This window comes from Aspergillus sclerotioniger (genome assembly GCF_003184525.1).
Source record: "Aspergillus sclerotioniger CBS 115572 chromosome Unknown BO94scaffold_11, whole genome shotgun sequence".
Taxonomy (NCBI): domain Eukaryota; kingdom Fungi; phylum Ascomycota; class Eurotiomycetes; order Eurotiales; family Aspergillaceae; genus Aspergillus; species Aspergillus sclerotioniger.
The window spans coordinates 301,720-322,211 of record NW_020291001.1 but is presented as its reverse complement, the minus strand read 5'-3'; the positions used below and the strand labels follow the sequence as shown (position 1 = coordinate 322,211).

Here is a 20,492-nt window from a genome sequence, read left to right as displayed (position 1 = left end):
CTTCTTTAATATGTTGTTGCAGAGTTGAACGCGGAATATTGTAAGCGCTTGCAGCTTTGTTTATATGTGAAATTCTGTCACTTTGAATAGTCTCAACAGCTAGGCAGATATGGCCTTCTTGTTCCACCAAAGATTTTGATGATTGAGGCATGTCTGGTGGAGTTGTTGGTGGTTGAATAGCTTCAAGTTGAAGAACGCGAGAATAACGCGCGCGCCGGCCCACTCGCTTGTGGATTACGTTAACGTAAACCACAAGCGAGCCGCGAATCTGAGCGAGCCGCGGATTTGTATTCCCATACAAATCCGCACTTTTTAACTTGGAGTATCTCAGCCATACCTCTATTATAAGAAAATATATTAAAGACCTAAAGTATTATATAGATAAGTAGTATACTATTCTTTTTTATATGGCAAAGAAACCTATGGGAGTCTCAAATACATGAGCAGCTTTATGATACAGTGTAATTTATAATACCTGGATAATTAATCCAAAGAATAGATTATAATTCAGTATATTATCATTAAACAGTTTCATATAATCCTAGTTTTTAATAATATTCTCTGTGATATAGAAATGGCTGAGATACTCCAAGTTAAAAAGTGCAGATTTGTATGGGAATACAAATCCGCGGCTCGCTCAGATTCGCGGCTCGCTTGTGGTTTACGTTACACAGTACACCCATCACGTGGAACCGATCAATGCCTTATCATCACATGACTGGCTAGCAGCACGTTTATCGCGTGTCTTCGGTCATTTCTCAACTGACAACCACATCCCAAGATACCCCGTCGCACACTTCACAATGACAGAGACAACGAACGATACAGCTGCAGCTGCAGACCCCCAACCTCCGGTGATCACATTTAAAAAGCGCGGCGCGAAAGCGAGTCAGAACATCCGCAAACGGCCCGCGGCACCCGCCACATCGCAAGACGACGATTCTTCCGACTTCTCCTCCTCGGAAGATGAGTCGGGCCACAGAATAAAGCGCAGGAAGAACAAGGGCGCTGGGATAGTTTCCGCCTCATCTGCGAATACCAAGCCTGTCGTTCGGGAACCTGCCGCCACCGCCACGGGTGACCGCAAGGTCCAGATTGCGGATACGAACGACGCCACAAAACATGTCGACTGGTTCGACGAGGATGCGAAGAACGGGCGATCATCGAAACCTCAAGATGCCTCGAATGATCTGCAAATGCCTGATGGCACTTACAAGGGGCTTGCCAATCAGACTTCTTTTATCAAGAAGAATCCGAATGCGCCAAACAGGTCATTCGGGCCGATCAAGGCGGCGACAAATATTCGCACCATCACGGTGACGGATTACTCGCCAGATGTTTGCAAGGATTACAAGCAGACTGGGTTTTGTGGTTTTGGTGATAATTGGTAAGTGTCTGCTCCTCGTGGCAGGAAAATTTGCCACTTGAACCATGCTAACATTACTGTGTATAGTAAATTCCTCCACGACAGAAGCGACTACAAACAGGGTTGGGAACTCGACCGAGAATGGGAGAACGTTACCAAAGGCAAACAATTGAAGGGAACGGTGGTGGCGAGTGCCGACCGTACTAGGGTGGAGAATAAGGACGATGACGAGGAGTCTATGCTGGAAGATATACCGTTTGCCTGTTTCATCTGCAAAGGACCATACAGAGAACCTATCGTTACAAAATGCGGCCACTATTTCTGTGAGCAATGTGCGCTGCAACGATACCGAAAGGATCCCAGCTGTGCGGCTTGTGGATCGGCGACGAATGGCTTGTTCAGTACAGCCAAGAGGCTGAAAAAGCTTCTGGACAGAAAGAGGGAGCTAGCGGCTAAGAGAAGACAAGAAGCTATTGAAGCTGGTGAGGAAGTGAGCGACGAAGAAGATGAAGACGAAGAATAGGGTGTATGTATAGTATATACGTCAGCAGTATTTAGGATATGGTAGCGCCTGGTCATGCAAACTGCCACTATCATGCATATACTCTGTATCTTCGTAAAACTGCTTTCATGTGCTTAAAACTCATGACACTGTACACTTGCCACTTCGGGCGGATCATTCATGGTTGTGAAGGAGATAGCTCCGCCCTTCCTGAAACAATCACAAGCTTCGATAAAACACGGGTTATGTAGACAGGTCTTGAGTTTAGTGGACTCTGAAGAAAAGGCTGAGGAAGCGGGATAAATTCATACCCGGAGATTGATCATCCTGTTCGAACCACAAGGATGTGGCTGTCTGCGGATTATCTGCATCAACCGGCATCAAGATCAGTGATGTGCCAGCGTACTACCTAGATAGCGATGATGTGGCTTAAGACTTTGCGTCTTCTCGAACAACATGGAATGCGACGATCATGATTCAGCTCCCCAAAGGCCAAGGCTGAGTCGATTGTGGGGGGGCAATACGTATGCTTCGCTCCACTTGGAGGCGCTAGCCGTGCCCTAAACACTCTCGTGGACATGCCGGCCGACATGCGGCCACTTGTTGCCTTGGAATAATATCAGATGTCGTCCTTGATAAAGACTGTCTGACAGTGAAAGAACCTGCGACCCTTTCGCCATTATTGACGAAATGCGCAGACCACAAACACATTTCATTCCTTACAAGCACATCATGCCAGGATTGTCAGGAACCGCGTACCAAAATATGGACAACACGAACTCTAAAGATGGGACTAGACGGACCATCCAAGTCTGACCTCGGATTTAACTTGCAACCTGTTCAACCGAAGCCCCTGATAGGCAACATTGTTCTGTCCCCCGAATAATGGGGCCGAATATAGCGGTCCAGCGGGGGGTTGAATATGGAGGCGCCTCCAAGCCACAAAAGCCCCGTCAACCACGATGTCATTTGTGCCTAAGTTTGTCCCACTGATGCTTGAGGAAAGGCGCTGCCTACTGTGGCACTTTGGCTGGCTCCACTCCGCCGTCCAGCAACATGGTTATTTAAGACCTCTAATTCACCTCCCCCCTGGATATTCGTTATCCCAGACATCTATCCTCATACCGATTCACAATGGGTCTCTTCTCACACCACCACCACCATAACCCTCCCCCTCCTTCCGGTCCTCAAGGACCCCCTCCTCCACGCCCCGGTGAGCCTTGGAATCACCCTCCTGGTCCTCCTGGTCCTCCGCCACCTGGCCCTCATCACCCTCCGGGTCCTCCTCCCGGGCCTAGAGATCCCTGGGACCGCCCCGGTCCCCCTGGGCCCCCTCCTCCTGGACCTCCTAGAGATCCATGGGATCGCCCCGGTGGTCCTCCAGGCCCTCCTCCTCCGGGACCAAGAGACCCTTGGGATCGCCCTGGTCCTCATGGTCCTCCCCCGCCTGGCCCCAGGGATCCCTGGGACCGTCCTGGTGGTCCTCCAGGCCCTCCTCCTGGACCTCCTAGAGACCCCTGGGATCGTCCGGGAGGCCCTCCTGGCCCTCCACCTCCTAGGGAGCCCTGGGACCGCCCTGGTCCTCCCGGTCCTCCACCCCCTGGACCCCCTGGACCCCATGGACCCCCTGAGGTATGTTAGACCCATTGTCATTATTCTATTCTTACTGACGATTGAACAGTACCGCCGGTGGTAAACAACGAATTTCGACATTTTGGAAGTGATTTGCTTTATATACCAACTATTTGAGGTTTCTTGTACATGATTCCCAATTTCATTACATTGTTAGCATGTTTATATCAATCAAAACAAGCCAATACCATCCATATAAACAAATATGCCTCTGGTATACAAATTCCACCCATAATATGTATCGACCTACTCCCAGTCTCCATTCAATTCAATTTCCTCCCCCCTTTCCAGTTGACTCAATATCTCATCAATAGTCCAATCCCGATAGACGTGCCCGGGAGGGATATTCGTATCCTGGAACCGGGTTCCCTGCTGTAGATGATCCAGCACCTTGTTATAATGTTCCTCGGCATATGTCTCTGGATTGTGTCCCCAGATCCACTCTGCCGTCAGATACTGAATCCCCTTGGGTGTATGGTCACCCTTAGAAAGAGCCTGAGAGTAACCCTTCTGGTTGATGAGTCCTAGCTTCTGGAGACAGGATACTCGCACAAAGCTAACGTCATCATCAGTTATCAGCCACGGGAGGTTGGGGGAAGAGATATACCGTAGTCTATTATGAATCCTCAATGCCCAAGGAATCTCGTCCGTCTTCCCTGCCATCCGCAAACAGGTAGCTAGCGATACGGCATCTTCGATCCCCTGCGTAGCACCGTTGCCAGATGCAGGAACGTATGTGTGTGCGGCATCGCCGATCTGCACGATACGTCCTGCAGGTGAAACCCACGATGGTTGGGGGTCGCGCCACATCACGCGGAAATGCAGGAGGCGGTTCTTGGGGGTGAGTTGGATTAATCGGTCTGCTGCCTCCGGCCAGTCCGGGATGGTTGCGGTTATTTTGAGCACGTCTTCCGGGTTGGAGTTGTGGGACCATGATTCGGTGGCGTTTGCGTAGTCCTATGGGAATTATTTGTTAGACCTGCGTATGTATCCAGAGTCATGGTTGATGAACAATACATGCCTTGTGAGAGAGGATCCAAGATATGGTGTCTGCGGTTCTGCCGATGAAGAAGCGAACTTGCTCACTTTGTTGCTGTCAATAAGCGAATGAAAGTATGTTGATAGACAGGTTGAGGACTTACCCAACCCAAAGCTCAATCGACCCTTCGTCGCCTTCAACCATCGGGAACCGCTCTCGAACCACCGGATCAGCCATGGCTATCTCGACCGGGAAAGCAGTCCGATACATAGCTTCCCCGGAAGGCCGTGCCTTGATCTCCCGTCCCATTGTCACTCTGGTCGAACGGCTTCCGACACCATCAGCTGCAATAACAATGTCTGCGTCCATTCGATCGCCATTCTCGAGAACTATACCCCCGCGCCCTGTAGGGCCGTCTTCGAAGTATTTCACTGCCCGGTGGCCATACTCGACATCGACACCGATGGCAGAGAGTTGTTTCAGAAGCATAGCGTGGAATTGGGGTCTCCAGTGGCGATGGACCTGTCCTGGCACATTCTTCGAATCCTGACCTTGTTTGTAATCGAGGTGCTTCGGGGCTGTGACACGAGTTCCGTCTAAGGAATGGAATGAGATAGTTGGATTGTGTGCGACCTTCTCATTCTCTTCGACCATCTTGGGCCAATGGTTCAGTGTGCGAATTGCACTGGGACCGATGGTGAAGGAGTCACCTGGTGGCTTGGTTAGATGTGATCTGCTTTAGAGGTAGAATCCGATGGGATAGGAACTCGCCTGTAGTGACTTGCTCGGGGGATCTCTCAATGATTCTAATGTTGTGTCCATTCCGCCAGCACTCAAGAGCAGCCATGAGCCCTGCAACTCCAGCCCCGACTATCAGGACGGAGATGTCGGTTGCCGGGTATCGCTTGGGGCAGTCGGTGGTCACGGTCATTGTGAAGATGGATGAGAATCACAAATTGAATCTACTATAGTTGACAAAACAGATGAGGAACTTGTTGTTTGTTCATGAGAAATATCGAAGGACTGGTACCTAAATTTATAGGTACCATGTCTGGGAAACAGCATCGTTGCCTTGCATCTATACAATCGGTGCTTATGATGCCGACACGGACGCGGAATCCCGAGAAAGCCGACCGGCGTCATCCAGGCTGTCCACCCTTGCATTCCCACTACTAATTCCCCAACCTCACCCATCGCCCCTCCACGCCGTCCCGGTCCGTCCGACATGTCCACTCTGGAGACCCGACATCTTAAAGCCTGCAGGCCGTGCTCCAAGGCAAAGGTCCGCTGCGATCCCGGTCCGACCGATGCTTGCCACAGGTAGTCATGGATAAGGCCACCTACGGCCACCCGAACACGATGCCAAGCACTGACACCAAGAATAGATGTCATCGTCTGCGAAAGGAATGCATCCGGCAGGCCCCGAAAACTCACACTGTTAGGAAGAATACAGTTTCGTACGTCTATGCTTTGGTACATACTGTCATTATGGGTGCTGACTAGTCCCTGCAGCAGTGATGTCGGACGATTGGAAAGAAAACTCGACAATGTGACCTCGCTACTCACAGCCTCACAGAGGTACATGGAATTCAATGGTGGCAGTTATAGTCCATTACCTGCCAGCAAAATCACCCAGGGTGATTCTCCACAAGATGAATTGGTGGAGAAGATCCTCGCAAGTTTCAATCAACGAATCACACGCTTTTTCCCGTTCATCGTGCGCTCGCCTCCTCTAAGAGCCAGTGACCTGCATAATAAGAAGCCATTTCTGAACCTGGTCATTCCAGCAGTTGTCTGTGAAGATGCCACAGCACAAGTGGGCCAGGCTTTGAAAGCCAGGGACTATTGGATGGAGCATATGATAGCAAACGGGGAGCATAGCTTAGACCTCCTCCAGGGATTTCTCGCATATGTTGGCTGGTAAGAGTGGCTTGCTTTTGTTTCTTTTGTCCAAGAATGCGCTGATTCCTCGACAGGACCCAGATTTTACCGCCACCACCGCGTGCGGCGCAGATCAACAACTACCTCCATCTTCTAGAAGCGCAGGTTATCAACCTTGATTTTTACGGAGATAACCGATCTGTCATCCCTGGAACAGTGTTCTCCTATCTCAAGGTCTTTGGGTTGGACGGGAATGGGCGCAATTCTCGCACATTGGAAGAACTGAGAGCTTACCTTGGATGCTACTACTTGGTCACTGTGTATGCTTGGCTATCGAAATCATTCTGTCAACGCTAACCGCTACAGCGTATCACTATGCCTCGGCGAAAGGGAGCCTATGCAATACACATCCTACACGGACGAATGCTGTCGTACCGTCAAAGAAGCAGCCCAGTGCGAAAGCGACCAATACCTAGTCCAACTTGTCCGCATTGCCCACATGGCAGAGAAAATCTACCGCGCAGTCCAATACCAAGAGGTAGACACTCCTGTCGGCCTCGCACCCACTGCAATGGGCATCCGCTGGCTTCAGCGAGAACTACAACGACTCAAAGACTCATTCATATGCGACGCCCCACAGTCCAGTATGTCCCCCCCAACTCCTAACCCCCAACTCCTAACCCCCATCCCCAACACCCCACTAAACCCTTCCCCACTACAGTAATCCTCCACCTGCACTACCACACCCTCGAACTCCTAACCTACCGCGTCGCCCTCGAGCGAGACTTCTCCAACACCACCCTAAGCAACTACCCCCTCACGCAAATCGACGTCCTCTGCTCCTGTCTCAACTCCACCCGATCCTTCTTCGACACCCTCTTCTACCTCCCCACAAACCTCTACTTCCAACTCCCCTACACCTGCTGGACCCAAGTCGGCCACGCCCTCGCCATCCTCTCTCGTCTCCTCGTCCACCACGACCCCAGCGGCTACTGGGACCGCGAATGGGCCCAACAAACCATCAACTTCGACGACATCGTCACCACCTTCACCCTGAAAGTCGAAGAAGCCGTTTCATACGCCCGTGCCGAAAACATCAGCATCCCGCCCATCTTCACTCATATCAAAAAGCGGGGTGTCTTGTGGAAAGAGGCTCATCAGATGCGCTGCGCGGCAATGGATAGATGGCGTCAGGAGCATTCTCAATTGTCGGAGCCGGGGGCTGCAGCCCCCGCTGCAGCAGCGGATGGGATTCCTGATGTGAGTATGGAGGATCTACTTGCTATGGGACCGATTTGGAATTTGTTTAGTTTGTAGATGTCTTTTTTTTTGTATTTCGCTTTTGGTTTGATTTATTTGTTGATAGATAGAGGGGTTGTTTTTTGTACCAAGTTACCTACCACTTGTGGTGTCATGTACATATGCATATGCATGTAACACAGGATTTAGTTCTAGTCTAGCAGATAGATAAGAGGTGTCACCATTCACTTTGTTATCTATCTAGTGTGGGACCTTGATTAAATAAACCTGCAAGCCACGTCGACGCGTCTCTAAGCGCCTCGATCATTGGTTGGTTCTCAGAAGTGGATTCTCGCGATTGCTTGATATCTTTCTACGCGGTGGGGGGTCATTGGTTGAATGGCTGCTACCAAGGTACTAGTTTGGAGTTTCATGCGGATTCACTACTGTTATCATCTGGGGTCTTGGTGGGGAAGGATACTTGTGGCACATATAACTTGTTGGAACCTATTCACCTTGGGATTGTTCCACTAACCTGAGAAGTATCTCGTTTGGTCTAGTTGGGGAATTCTATCATAAGTTGGGTGATTGAAGATGATATTAGATATGGGATAATTCGATATGAACAGGCTATATTAGAACAAATGGCTTCGCTAACCAAATCATATCAATACAAAAATGAAAAGAAATTTTCTAGTCATCCATCCGATCCCAGCTATTACCGCCTGCACCTCCCAACCGGACATGTCTTATACAAAGAATCCTGGAGCTCTCCGCGTCGCCATATCATCAGTACGAACATTCTGTTCATCTAGTCATTTACCAGTCATCTTCCTTGAGCTGGAGTCTTTCCCATGTCTGTAAAAGACAGTCGTGCACTCTTTCCATGCCTCATACAACACCCACGCAGGGATGAACACCCAAACCAGATTGAAGAAGGCCAGATAAACCACAACATGAAACCAATTTCCCGACAACGACTGACTGCCAGTCAACCACTCCGGCATAAACGTCATGATACCGCCGTACAGCTCGGCCGTCGCCAACGCAATCATAGTAAACCACATCTTTCCCCTCTTCTCGCCCACACTGCCCTTGCTCGAGCGTCCGGTGGAGACCTGGTAGATCCAGGTGCAGATGATCGCCGCAGCGGTGCCGCCAAACAGGACGGTGATTAATTCAAGGGAAATGATGTTTGCATCGGCGCCGCCCCAGCGGCTATCTGCCTTGGCGTATTCTTGCCATAACTGGGCAGACGGCCAGGTGGAGTATGTGGCGCCGTAGACGTGGTCCTTGTCGCCTAGGAAGACGGGCTCGCGGTTCTGGCTGGGGGAGATGGCGGCGTAGCTGAAAAAGCAGTGGAAGAGGAAGGTTCCCTCCATAGTGAAATGAACGAGTGCATCAATCAAGTGCCAGAAGAACAGGAGGCGAAAGCGTCTCTCATGATCGCGGGCAGGGAGGCAGCGGTTGGTGAAGGCATATGCGGCCACGAGGAGAACCGCCACAAAGAGAAAGGAAAAGACCGTTTGGAGGTCGATCGAGAATGGCATGGTAGACAATTCGGGGAGATTGGACCGGCCAATCTGGCTCTCGACTAGCGTGGTGTTTTCCGTGGTGACTGCGGTACTATTTTGGTCGGCGAGAGTTTTGAGGAATTGGAGCGCGTTGTCGTAATGGACGCTCGAGGCCGCCCATAGGGACTCGAACGAGTCTTTAAATGCCATGATGGGGGTGAAAGCGTTGATTGACAATGAAGGACAATTGCTGGCGTCGTGGGCACCGCTTCAACAACAATGAACGGTTGTTCGAGATACTATTCTTATTTTTCATTTATCATTGATGCTGGCTATTTTGAGCCCCTGAAACGCGTGGGTCGCTTCCCGGCCTGAGGCATGCCATCGCTTTGCCTGTTTGGGTTGGCAGGCCCCACTGTTTCTTTGTCGCGGTTTCTCTTCGGCGGACAACTGACAACTGACAACTGACAGTCGCCGCCTCTTTATCATCCTCTTTCATTCATGAAGAGCCATCCTCATCTTCATGGGGGGCATCAGTTGGACCTGTTCTTTCATGAAGAGATGGAAGTCCTATGCCGGAATCGCACAGGCGACGAGTGCCTTCCGGACTCGACCCGGAGAATGAAAAAAAGAACGATGCACTAAATCCCCGCACCGGCGGGTGGGATCTGCCCACGGATGCTAGTGCCAAGTGCAATCTCGAGCACGGAGCCGGCCTCGGATCCGACGACGGTGCATCAAGAACCATGTGGGTGGGGATATTGATGAGACACAATCATGCTGATTGCTATAGACTTGTAGGTCTTCATGTATCACCGCGTGTAACAGGCGCGAGTTCAACAGAATGAACGCAATGCAATGGCCGGGGTATAGTGACACTCGCCTCTTTGTCTCTCATGGCGCGATCTGAAAGAAAACGGCCTCCTTCGTCAGCCAACCATCGGTCACTGGCCACAATCTAGAGCTTTGTCTTGAGTCGAATCCTTGAATGATCACGAAGTCCAGCCTTTTTCAGACACACCACCTCTTCCTAAGGCTGTGATTTGTAGTCGGTCAAAACTCTGTTTAGCGAGCAGGCGTGGCATTGACCATTCGTGGCGCGCCATGTCGTGCTACGCCTCGTGGGTTTCCGTGTGTTGACTGCATTGCCGATCTTGTGCGAGCAAGGCCGTTGGTGTACTCGACACCAGCGCTGTGGCTTTGCTGATACTATTGAGCTTTCGCTAAAGTCAAATATCGAAGAGGCTCACATGGATCTCCATTATCTCCTCTTTTCCTTGCCTTTCATCGCCTAGTTCTACTTGGCTTCCTTGTTCACAAGGTACGGAGTCCTAAATATACACAGGCTCGGCTACATATTACACCTTCCAGCTTCTCGAGGGTGTTCCAGCTTTCTTGACGCCGGTATCTTGCCTTTGGCAACTGCTCGTCGGGCATTGGCTCGAATATGACACTCGGGGAAAGCTTACTCGCTCCCTACACCTCTTTTCGAAGTTCATCAAAACCTACCTCATTCATGTCCGATAACTGTTACGCACTGGATAACTGTCAACATGGCTTCTAATCTCGACAATGTGGATATTTCGGAGCTCAGAAAGATGGCATGGGACCTATATTACACTTGCAATTCTATCTCTGGGGATGCCCCGGGCGGCTTCAGGCAGCTTGTGGCTAGTCTGGAATCCCTGAATGGCATTTTTCAGAATTTGGGAGACGATGCTACCTCGAAGAACTCAGAGATCGGGGAAGATGAAGAGCGCAGACTTATCCTGCAGCGATGCCTGAAATCGTGCTCTGTCACCTTGCAGCAACTTAGGGAGGTAGTCGAACTGTATCGGTCTTTGAATGCCGGAACCGGGAAGCAGTTATGGCAGACATTAGACTGGATGACACAGCAAGGATTCATTGACGAACTGAATTCCAAAATAGTGGCCCATACATGCCATCTGGGCTTGTGTGGGGGTTCGATTAGCCAGTGAGTACTCAAGACGCTTATTAGAATGACCCAGTCTCATTATTTAGCTCATCCCTAGAAAGGACTGAAAGCTCCGCGACGAAAGCTTCAGGGAAAGACATACCTCCCCCGACTCCGTCGTCTTTGCAGATGCAAGATGAAGTCTCGCCTATCTCATTTTCAATACCCGTACTTCGCCCCCACAATGCACATATTATGCCAGAGTTGGATGGAACGGAACTCGCCAGTTCAAATACTGCCCGCACCAATGCACAACACATACCAGGAGATCACACTCGGGTTTCCGCGTCTTCCGAATCTTTTGTATCCGGGCACTCCGATGGGTCTATTTTCACAGCTGCCACACGCACCTCACCTAGTACCCCAGCTACGGCAAGCTTTGGCCCCCTACACATGATAGCTTCGGATGCATATTCAATCGAAAAAGAAGTGGTTTGGTCTCGGGGCCCCGGGTCTGGAATTTCGAGTGCACAACATCAGCGACAGATTCAGCGGTCCAACTCAATCAAACCAGGCGAGTCAACTCTGTGGGGTAGCACGGGTCATCCAGGGGCTGATGCCATTCAAGACCTCCATCAACGTCAATTGCGGGAGCAGCTCCTCAAATCGCTGCGATTTGAACCACGGGATAGATTTCACCAGCCTGATGCTGAGCTCCTCGTTAAATTTGGTAATCTGGCCCATAAACAAGAGCGCCCCCAACATCTTACGACGAAAGGTTGGCTGTTAGTTGCAATATGGTGGCTTCTAAAGGTATACATTCCCACTCTTTTAGTCACCGCCATTGCTGACCTTCCCAAAGGCAAGGACATCCCTTGCCAATAGCGAAATGCCAAGCCTTGCAAGTCACAGAGGCAGCGCGAGCCCGTCTACACTGTCATGTACCGCAAGTCATCAGGCGTATGTGGACCTCCTGAAGGCTTCCTACATCTTATATGACATTGTCTTGCGGATGGAAAGCCCACAGACGCTGTCGGAAGACGAGAACAAGAAGTTAATTTCAGATTTGTCAGAAGTAAGCGAAACCAAACGTCTTCTGCTCAACTCGGGCTAATGCTTTAAAGGGCATTAAAGCAGACTTTGCTCAATTTAGTACTGTTGATATTCCTGACTACGCTACCACTCACTCACAAAGCCTCGACATTTGGGAGCCCGTACAACCTGAAGAGATAACAGGCAGTGAAGGTCAACCTTCTAGCCCGGGAAATATCTGTTATATAACAGTGGAGATGGAGGACGCCGGCAATGAAGATGAACAAGTGCTTTTTCGGACTTTTGTGAATGCAGGTATCGGGAGCAAGAAGCTCCGTATGCGAACCAGAGGGGCTCCATATATGCTCCTGTTGTCCACCAGGTATGGGGAAAGTGAGCCCAAAATTACGATCTGCAACCAGTACGGCACTTTTTGTCTTCAGAGGGACTGTAGGTCTTCCAAATGACTTTACTAAGTATCGACTAATAGGGCTCATTATCTAGTAACACCGAGAGATCTGGATCAGTTGACTCAGGTCTCAGGTTTGACTCTTGACCGCCTCCCTACAAGGATAGCAGAACCTGTGACACTGAGGTTTGACACCACGAGTGTGTCAATCTCGTTCCAATACCTGTCAGATATGATGCAAGTCATCAATATGCCCAAGGCGTATTTTGACGCGGTCCAGTTACGAGAACCATTGGAGTCAGACCAATTCACTGAGACTGTTGTGTTCAAAAGCTCTGCCGAGTCGCTCGAGCTGTTAAGGGTGCCCAATATGACTTCCACTCGTCCTCCTACGGTACATAGGTCTTGCGAGGTGCGCATCCTAGAAAGGTCCTTCAAGGAGGCATGGTGCTCTGTTCGGCGCATAGTTATCTGCTCTTCAACACCCGAGAATAGCGGGCAAATTCTGGAATTTTTCATGCCACTGAGTCATGTGCAGGTCAGTCGCACCCAGGCTTCGGGCTTTATGCTGCTGAAATGGTCAGACACCGGTCAGGAGAGGTCAAGCAAGACAGACGGGAACTACCACCCCCTTTACTCCTACGTCTACGACGGCAGCAATCCTAACTTAGGGATTGGTATTCAATTTCGCTACCCGGAGCAGGCAGATAGGTTAGAGAAGGCCGTTCTAGGCCGGAGTACAGAGCCCGTCTTCGCCTGGTCTCAGATCAAAAGCTCGGGCCAAGTCTACGACGTTGTCGATTCCGCACTGGAAGGGAAACGTTACAAGGCAGTGATGCTATGTCGAACTCGCGGGGAGTGGAAGCAAAGCAGTCTACACTACCTTGTCCGGGACATGGACTACGTTTATGATAATTCCACTCTCCGGGTCAAATTCCCTCATTCACTTTATGCAAATTATATCTCATCACACGTTGACCAGTTATATCGCGCGGACCAGCGAGTGTTCTTCTCTCACTGCGAAAAGGAGTTCAGAGAAATGGTCGTGGAGTTCAACGAGGAGCACATTCTGCGGGCTTTCATGACCTCACTCGCACCATCGCACGAGCTAATATACTCCAGACGGACTACCTCCCTTATGACGAAAGGAAAGTTACTACTGGGTCGCAGGAAGTCTGTCAAAGGCGACTCACAGGTGCAACTATGGCGAGATTCGGAAGCCCTTCGTCTTGCTGCCCGTTGGAGCGACCAGGTCACGGACCGGTGGCTCACGATGACCATACCGTCGTCTGAACTATCGCGGGTCGGTAATCTTGTTAGCTTCCCCCCGAGCAGCTATTCTCGGGGAATGATCCTCAATATGTCCAAGATAGCAGCAGGGGCTGCCAAGAACCCGAGCAAGGAGCACAAAGTTGGGCCGATCACGATCATGTTTCCCAACCAGAAATGTATGTTTATACATGAATCTTATGTGATGATTTGAGACTGACATAGACACTGTCAGACCAGGAAGATTTTGTCTCAGCGATTACAGGCTCGCATCTGAAGTAGTACTTGAAGGTCATCAGATAAGTCTATCAGAGCGCCAAAGATACCCCGTGCGGGCCTGTCCCCACAAGAAGTTGATGAAACCATGGATCATACCCACTTGCACTTGGAAGATATCATCAGACCGTCCAATGAAACAGTGACACTACATCTATACCAGAAACTGAAAGAGATGTATCAACAAAAGAACAAAGACAGTAAATGACTTCCTCAGAATATGGAATAAAAAGAGTAGTCACGCCCGGGATCGAACCGGGAACCTTCTCGGCGCCTCGAAGGATATTCGATGTGAACGAGAAATCATAACCATTAGACCACGTGACTAGTAATTGGAACATTTGGCAAGACATTGCCTCATCTAGAGGCTAAAGAATCAATCCCCATGACATGTAAATCAGGGGGGATGTGTGACATACCCAGCGGGCTTTCACGAGGCTCGGACGGCCTTGCTTTAATTCGCAAAAGATCAAGTCATATCTGAATCCTTCCCTGATTCTATTTCACAGGGGACCTGGTTTCGATACTGACTGGCCATAAACCCCATGATAGACCCTGACCGTGGCCTTGATCCGGCCCTAAAACCACTATGTCTGCAGCACACGTCAAATATCATTTTCTGTTCGCCTGTTGATCTCAGCGTGTTCATTTATGTACGTGGTTGTGTACAAGAATGTAGACCTAGCATCCGGAAACTCAATACTATTGAATCCACATATGTCCGTTAAAATTATCTCTCGTCGATGAGGCATTGCTTCGAGTAGTTTATCATCTATTGTAACTGAAGAGGGGTAAGCAGGTAGGTCGATACTTTCCTGTCACTGAGCTGTGAATGTTGTTAGGTATCCAGTCTTCTAAACTTAGACGCCCCTATTCTCCGTCTCTGACATGATGGGAAGAAATAACTCTACCTGGCTGTACAACCCAGTCTCTCTAGTCTTGATTCGGTATTATGCGCGATGATAGTCCTGAGGCAGAAGTCGGGTACTTTGAGTATAACCCCCCCCTCTCTCTTCTTTGGCTCTCCTTTCCCTTCTTCTTCATCCATGTCCTCGCGCACACATTGCCCATATTATGGCGTCTGAGCCTCGGTTGAAGCATGGAATGGTCGATTTAGAACGGAGATGCGTATTCTCTGTCAAAATGAAAAGATCTATGACTGTATTAGGCCATTTCCATAAGTGGACGAGTATAATGAGCTCGTTTCGCTCTATTTGTTGAGTATCATCGCCATCGATGGTTCCTAGGTCGGTGTTGCAGTCTTGTAGATACTCGAGTAATAAGAGAAGCAGGTTTTAAGGAAAGTACTATTGATAGGAGATAAATGAGGATAGTAGACGGGAATACTACGTTCTGTGAGTCTCAGGTGTAGATGATTGCATGTAGATCGATAGTACCCATGCATGTAAAACAAAGATATCGGACTCTAGATTCATAACGGCAGCGAGCAGACCTCAGATTTGTGAGAAAATAAAGTATATCTCTGTCTGATGCCCGATATTGATTGCAGTATGAAGCTTATCCAAGAAGGTTGGATGAAGCAACGAACATCACCGCATCACATGACAACCCCTCATCAACCACTTCAATGCAACCACAACATGCAACATCTCCCTCCAAATGATATGATGAAATGATATCTGCACTGATCGCCTCTTGTGCATGAAAAAAGCACTCCTTCCCCATCAGCATCCCCAAGCTTGTGATGAAAAGAGGACCTGCACATCATCCGCCGGAGGGCAGAATACCATCAGACATGTCATGTCATGTCACTTTGTACCCCGCTCGCTCGATCATGCCGGGGATCCGCACGAACAGGTCCGACCGCGTTGCATAACCAACCCGCCATCAAGCAGGTAGGTAGGTAGATAGCTTTCTTTCTTCAACAAGCGCAGGCGCTCTCGGACTTGATTTCAAAGCGACATATTTCTAGTTCTAGTTCTATTGCTGGCTTCGCCACTTAGTACCTGGTATTATTACTCACGTATTTGGCCTATTGCCTATTCATCTCTGTGACTCAATTCAAGGCGCAGCAGCGGGTGACCAGTGATGATGCTCGAATCATCTACCTATTCTTCAGGGCCCCGGATTGGAATCGCCCGGGTGATCTCTCCCCCAGTGTTCTCGTGTGCGAGGCTCGCACGTGCCGACCTTATGACCTATGCAACAGGCTGGGGGCTTAAAATGGGACTGTTATCGGTGCGAGGGGATTGTTGAGAGGTGTTATCTTTTACTGTACTATGATTAGTGCTTGCCTTGTTGGTGAGCCTTGGGATTTCTTGTCGAGGAGGGTTTGAATTACAGTATTAAGCTGGGTATTTGGTCGTTACCTACCTGGCTGGTTGGTTTGTGGGTATTCATCGCTTTTATAATCTGTCTTATCCGTGGTGGTCTTACTGATAAGGTTGTCTCACTGTTAGAGCTATTGTCTGTTGATATGCCACACTTGGTCCACCACCGACGACGCCACTCTTGGCCATACTGCGGTCCTGGGACGCAGCTGCGTGAACGACGAAATCTGCCGTTGGTTATCCCCGAACAACAGTTCTTGACACCAGTGGGATCGGAGGATTTGCTTGACGATGATGCCGCTTCTGCGGGCATCGTTCGTTCCAACACTGCACGGCCCCATCGACGATGGTTTGCCCCATGGGAATCCACCACTCCTGGGGTAGCGAGCCCGGGTGCTGGGTCGGGAACGGGGTCACTTCGGAAAATGATCCGTCCGCCGTTGGATAAGGCGCGATCTCTCTTTGTGTTGCCTACGACGACCACTGCTGGGGAGAGCGTGCTGGTTTCATACTGGATACCGCAGGGAGCTCCTGTTACGCCGGTCCCAGCGCCGATGCCTGGAAGAGGGAGGGTTTCTGGTTCCGAAACCGGAACTAGATACCTGTCAGTTGAACGATATCACCGACGATGCCATTCGGAGCAGCCTCGGGCTTGGAAAAGGCCGAGCGCGAGTTTGTGGCCACTTGAAGAGGAATAGTCTATGGATTCTATCAGTTAGACTGTGTTGTTTCTCCGGTTATCTCCGCACAGCTTGTTCTCTGGGTTGGTATTCATTGCATCGCGAGGGTTGCTTTCAGGCGTTGACGGGACATCTTGCATGTGGCGGCATCTTTGTATGGCGGTTGCAGGTCTGATTTGACGTTATTAGCATCAACAGTAGTCTATATGCAAGACAGAAATAATGAAAAGACGGTCTTATGACCCGGACTTGTCGCAGCATAATTCCCCTATACTCACTCCCCCGGTCGGAACAGCGTGCCGACCACCGCTTGGCAACGAGGACATGATGTCATTGGGTGGATGCAAGAGCCTCAAGTGGGCCGCTGGCACGAGTCCCCCAACGGGCAAGTCCGCCTGAGACGTTTCCCGTCGACGCGCTGGCCTCGCGGTTCATCTCGACAAGGCAGCGCCCATCTTAATTCCCTCAGGACACTTTTCGAGGCATCTAATAAATCCCGCAGTTGAGAGCGGCATTTTGACAATCTCGACCGGGGCCGTGTTTCAGATAGCAAACCTTCCCTGTCGTTCTAAATAAAGCAGTCTGTGAGTTCGGTTCTCTCCAGAATTGACTGTCGCCTGAACCAGCGACCGGGGTGGATTCAGCACTAGCAAATACTAAGCAGTAAGCCCTATGTCCCGTCCCTAAACCGGATTCGAGCATCATTTCCTATCCTGCCAGTAATCTCTCTGTGTTTAAGTCTGTTTGGCACTTGGCAATCTGCAAGGTGGGGGCGGAATGCTCACTCAGTTCTCGTCCTGGGTGAAGAATTCTGGAAGATGCTTGGAATGTGATCTCTCACTGATTAACTGGTTACCTGTAGTGATAAGGACATTCCCTCCACATACCTATCACCAAGCAACACACCATGGCTGTGCCTCGCTGTGCCGTGGATGCGCGCGCCCGAACGAAGACAGACAAGGCAGCCGTGGTTGAAGCCGGCGGGAGCGGTGAAATGGAGCCTCCTGATGGGTCAAGCCCGGGTGACAGGCAGGCTGATTGGTGGGCTCGTGAAGCCATAGGGCAGAGGCGTGGAGACGGGCGAAGATCCTGACCGACTCAGCTCCGGTCCGTGACTCAAGAAGGGGCCGCTAGAGCCCTATCGATGGAGTCCCTTCACGCTGGCACCCTCTCATTCGTCCACTCGGTCATGGCCGGCAGGGATCCCATGCCCCGGGTAGGGCCAGTGCAGTTTTGATAGGCTCATGGGCCGGCTTCCAGACGTGCTCGGAACGAGCTGAGCTGGGGGGAAGTGGTACATAAATATCCTCGTTTCCTCCGTCGATCTTGGGTTCCTCCTCGTGATTTCGTCTTATTCCACTCCTCTTCTCTACACAGTATACCACTTCACCAGACATGGACAACTACAACCAGACTTCCACCCAACCAACCTTCCACTACCACCCACACACCCTCAAACGGGCCCTTTCTCAATCCACCACATCCTCCACCTCATCCACGACCACAACTCCATCTTCTCCCAATACCCACGGTTCAAAGACAAAACCCCGCAAAGCAAGCCGTCTCTCCAGCGTGAAAGACTTTCTTCACTCGCGTTCCAACTCTCCAACTCCTTCAGACTGCTCCTCTCCAGTCCCCACCTTCGACATCCCTCGAAGCATTCCTTCCAACTCTGATCATCGCTCAACAAGCCCTACCGCCATGTCTCACAGAGTCTCCTCTGATGGCGACAGCCACAGCGCAAGCCACAAGCGCTCAACCTCCTCCGCATATGCCCGCAGAAGCGGCGATGACTACCGCCGCTACAGCGGGACTGTCAACCATTACGGTCGTCACTCGAACGACTGGTTGTTCGGTGGCTTTAGTCTGCGGGATACAGTCCGAGGTGGAGTTGATCGATTGAGACATCACTCCAAGGGCTGAGTTCGGATACTACACTGTCAATACATTATTGACTGGATTATACTTTGGGTGGTTCTCATAGACAATGTCTGTCATGAACCTGGCCGTTTACCGCGTGGGTTCGGTAACTTGGAGTTTCCACCGTTGACTCTGAGGACGGAATACGGACTGGTATGGCATTGCCAGTCAACCACAGACCCTCATCACTCATCAAGGGGAGGACTCACACAGGAGTCCATGAGCGAGGTCATGCATCATGACCGGACGATGGGAGGATGGTTCAAGTTCATCAACCATGCCCACCTCACCCCTAATGCATCAAGCGAGAACGCTACCAATGCATCTAGTGTCTTTTGATCCAACGGATCCATGCCTTATGACTCACGATTATACCCTGCTGTTATGCCTTTGGTTTGTACTTAGTTTATACTACCTATATTCATTTAATTTCGTTCAAATTTTACACTGATCCTCTATGCTCCGTACTTGTTAACAATCTTCTGTAAGTAACCTAGTAACTTAGCAGACATACTAAGAACTCCACCATACCATGACAACAGGAACCAAGTAGCCCCTTAGGCAGCAACGACATCTCTAACCCCTTTCCTCCCTTGTCTCCCATCCATCCACCTATCTGCATTCCACCCATCCGTCCAACTCCCGAACAAACCCCACATCCCATTAAAGTCTAGACTCCATCGGACCCCTCCATACCCAATCCAGCAACCAAGCACGTGTCCTGCCCAATCCAATTTCTTCCCCCTTAGGCACCTACCTAGCCATTAGCCAGGGGTATTCAAAGTGCCATGCTAGGTAATCCACTTGTCAAGCTTAGCCTTTGATAGATGCACTACTATGTATATCAGACGTATATATATCCTGATACCACCTACCTACTACCACCATACCAATAATAATACTATCCGCACCTGAGCATTCGCACAAATTATCTCCATTGGGAATAGACTCCATACTGAACCCACTCACTACCCACTATCTACCACACTAGGTACTATCTATACGATTCCTTGATGTGGAAACCACCACGGATAGGCGGGCACCTAACTTCTACCTACTAGAGAAATGACATGTCTTATAAGTTATCTGACACTTATCACCCTCATCAGTCCCAACTACCTAGTGGGTACCTATCTACCTACAGTCACAGCACTAGGCTGAGCAATATACTACTACCCAATTAAGCAGTACTACTACTACTACTAGGCTATACTTAGGTATCTACCCAATCAGCACAACATCTATCCCTAACCTAGATAATCATCTCCCCCAAGACCTAGTAAGATACATACTACCAACAACTCAACCACAATACCTTATCATCCCTCATATAGCCAATAAATATACATCCCAGAAATCCAGAATCACTGCATAGTACTAGTATGCCACCGCCACCCCCCTAAATACCATTACCATCCCAATCATCCATCCACGCTTCTCATAAACGATACCCAGCCCGCCACCACACCTCCAATCCCACACGGAGTAATTAATCATACCTATCTAGGATAACGTGAATACGACATATCATATCCCACCCCCAACCAATCGGACCGAAGAACTACCTAGGTAGTAGGTCGCCACATG

At 50.0% G+C, this 20,492-nt stretch overlaps 9 protein-coding genes and 1 non-coding gene across 10 annotated transcripts; 7 read left to right on the top strand and 3 right to left on the bottom strand.

Annotated features, from left to right (window-relative positions):
• Positions 1–774: 774 nt before the first annotated feature.
• Positions 775–1,960, top strand: BO94DRAFT_565271 (U2-type spliceosomal complex subunit CWC24). The gene is made up of 2 exons (XM_025614485.1): positions 775–1,387; positions 1,454–1,960. Exons 1-2 carry the CDS (start codon positions 804–806, stop codon positions 1,887–1,889), a joined length of 1,020 nt encoding a protein of 339 aa, XP_025468363.1. The 5' UTR covers positions 775–803; the 3' UTR covers positions 1,890–1,960.
• Positions 1,961–2,526: 566 nt separating this feature from the next.
• On the top strand, positions 2,527–3,765 carry BO94DRAFT_574428 (uncharacterized protein). Its single transcript, XM_025615020.1, has 2 exons — positions 2,527–3,500; positions 3,550–3,765. The coding sequence occupies exons 1-2, from the start codon at positions 3,003–3,005 to the stop codon at positions 3,562–3,564; spliced, it is 513 nt and encodes a 170-aa protein (XP_025468362.1). The 5' UTR covers positions 2,527–3,002; the 3' UTR covers positions 3,565–3,765.
• Positions 3,591–5,484, bottom strand: BO94DRAFT_574427 (FAD-dependent oxidoreductase). The gene is made up of 5 exons (XM_025615019.1): positions 5,251–5,484; positions 4,643–5,189; positions 4,522–4,585; positions 4,108–4,457; positions 3,591–4,056 (listed from the first exon to the last, which is right to left on the bottom strand). Exons 1-5 carry the CDS (start codon positions 5,408–5,410, stop codon positions 3,747–3,749), a joined length of 1,431 nt encoding a protein of 476 aa, XP_025468361.1. The 5' UTR covers positions 5,411–5,484; the 3' UTR covers positions 3,591–3,746.
• A 191-nt stretch (positions 5,485–5,675) lies between these two features.
• Positions 5,676–7,820, top strand: BO94DRAFT_623460 (uncharacterized protein). The gene is made up of 6 exons (XM_025617155.1): positions 5,676–5,799; positions 5,865–5,936; positions 5,992–6,399; positions 6,456–6,680; positions 6,727–7,004; positions 7,082–7,820. Exons 1-6 carry the CDS (start codon positions 5,705–5,707, stop codon positions 7,675–7,677), a joined length of 1,674 nt encoding a protein of 557 aa, XP_025468360.1. The 5' UTR covers positions 5,676–5,704; the 3' UTR covers positions 7,678–7,820.
• A 388-nt stretch (positions 7,821–8,208) lies between these two features.
• Positions 8,209–9,698, bottom strand: BO94DRAFT_534224 (EXPERA domain-containing protein). Its single transcript, XM_025611491.1, has one exon. It carries the CDS (start codon positions 9,321–9,323, stop codon positions 8,415–8,417), a length of 909 nt encoding a protein of 302 aa, XP_025468359.1. The 5' UTR covers positions 9,324–9,698; the 3' UTR covers positions 8,209–8,414.
• A 968-nt stretch (positions 9,699–10,666) lies between these two features.
• On the top strand, positions 10,667–13,952 carry BO94DRAFT_463843 (uncharacterized protein; the record flags this gene model as incomplete). Its single annotated transcript, XM_025608039.1, has 5 exons — positions 10,667–11,088; positions 11,136–11,841; positions 12,056–12,103; positions 12,153–12,510; positions 12,565–13,952. The coding sequence occupies 5 exons, from the start codon at positions 10,667–10,669 to the stop codon at positions 13,950–13,952; spliced, it is 2,922 nt and encodes a 973-aa protein (XP_025468358.1).
• A 297-nt stretch (positions 13,953–14,249) lies between these two features.
• BO94DRAFT_t139 lies at positions 14,250–14,341 on the bottom strand. Its single transcript has one exon. It is a non-coding gene; the product is annotated as a tRNA-Val (tRNA).
• Positions 14,342–16,162: 1,821 nt separating this feature from the next.
• Positions 16,163–17,252, top strand: BO94DRAFT_35869 (uncharacterized protein). Its single transcript, XM_025607158.1, has one exon. The coding sequence runs from the start codon at positions 16,452–16,454 to the stop codon at positions 17,001–17,003; it is 552 nt and encodes a 183-aa protein (XP_025468357.1). The 5' UTR covers positions 16,163–16,451; the 3' UTR covers positions 17,004–17,252.
• Positions 17,253–17,258: 6 nt separating this feature from the next.
• BO94DRAFT_514805 (uncharacterized protein) lies at positions 17,259–17,937 on the top strand. Its single transcript, XM_025609900.1, has 2 exons — positions 17,259–17,648; positions 17,848–17,937. The coding sequence occupies exon 1, from the start codon at positions 17,327–17,329 to the stop codon at positions 17,489–17,491; it is 165 nt and encodes a 54-aa protein (XP_025468356.1). The 5' UTR covers positions 17,259–17,326; the 3' UTR covers positions 17,492–17,648; positions 17,848–17,937.
• A 128-nt stretch (positions 17,938–18,065) lies between these two features.
• BO94DRAFT_36117 (uncharacterized protein) lies at positions 18,066–19,025 on the top strand. Its single transcript, XM_025607168.1, has one exon. The coding sequence runs from the start codon at positions 18,381–18,383 to the stop codon at positions 18,906–18,908; it is 528 nt and encodes a 175-aa protein (XP_025468355.1). The 5' UTR covers positions 18,066–18,380; the 3' UTR covers positions 18,909–19,025.
• Positions 19,026–20,492: the final 1,467 nt, after the last annotated feature.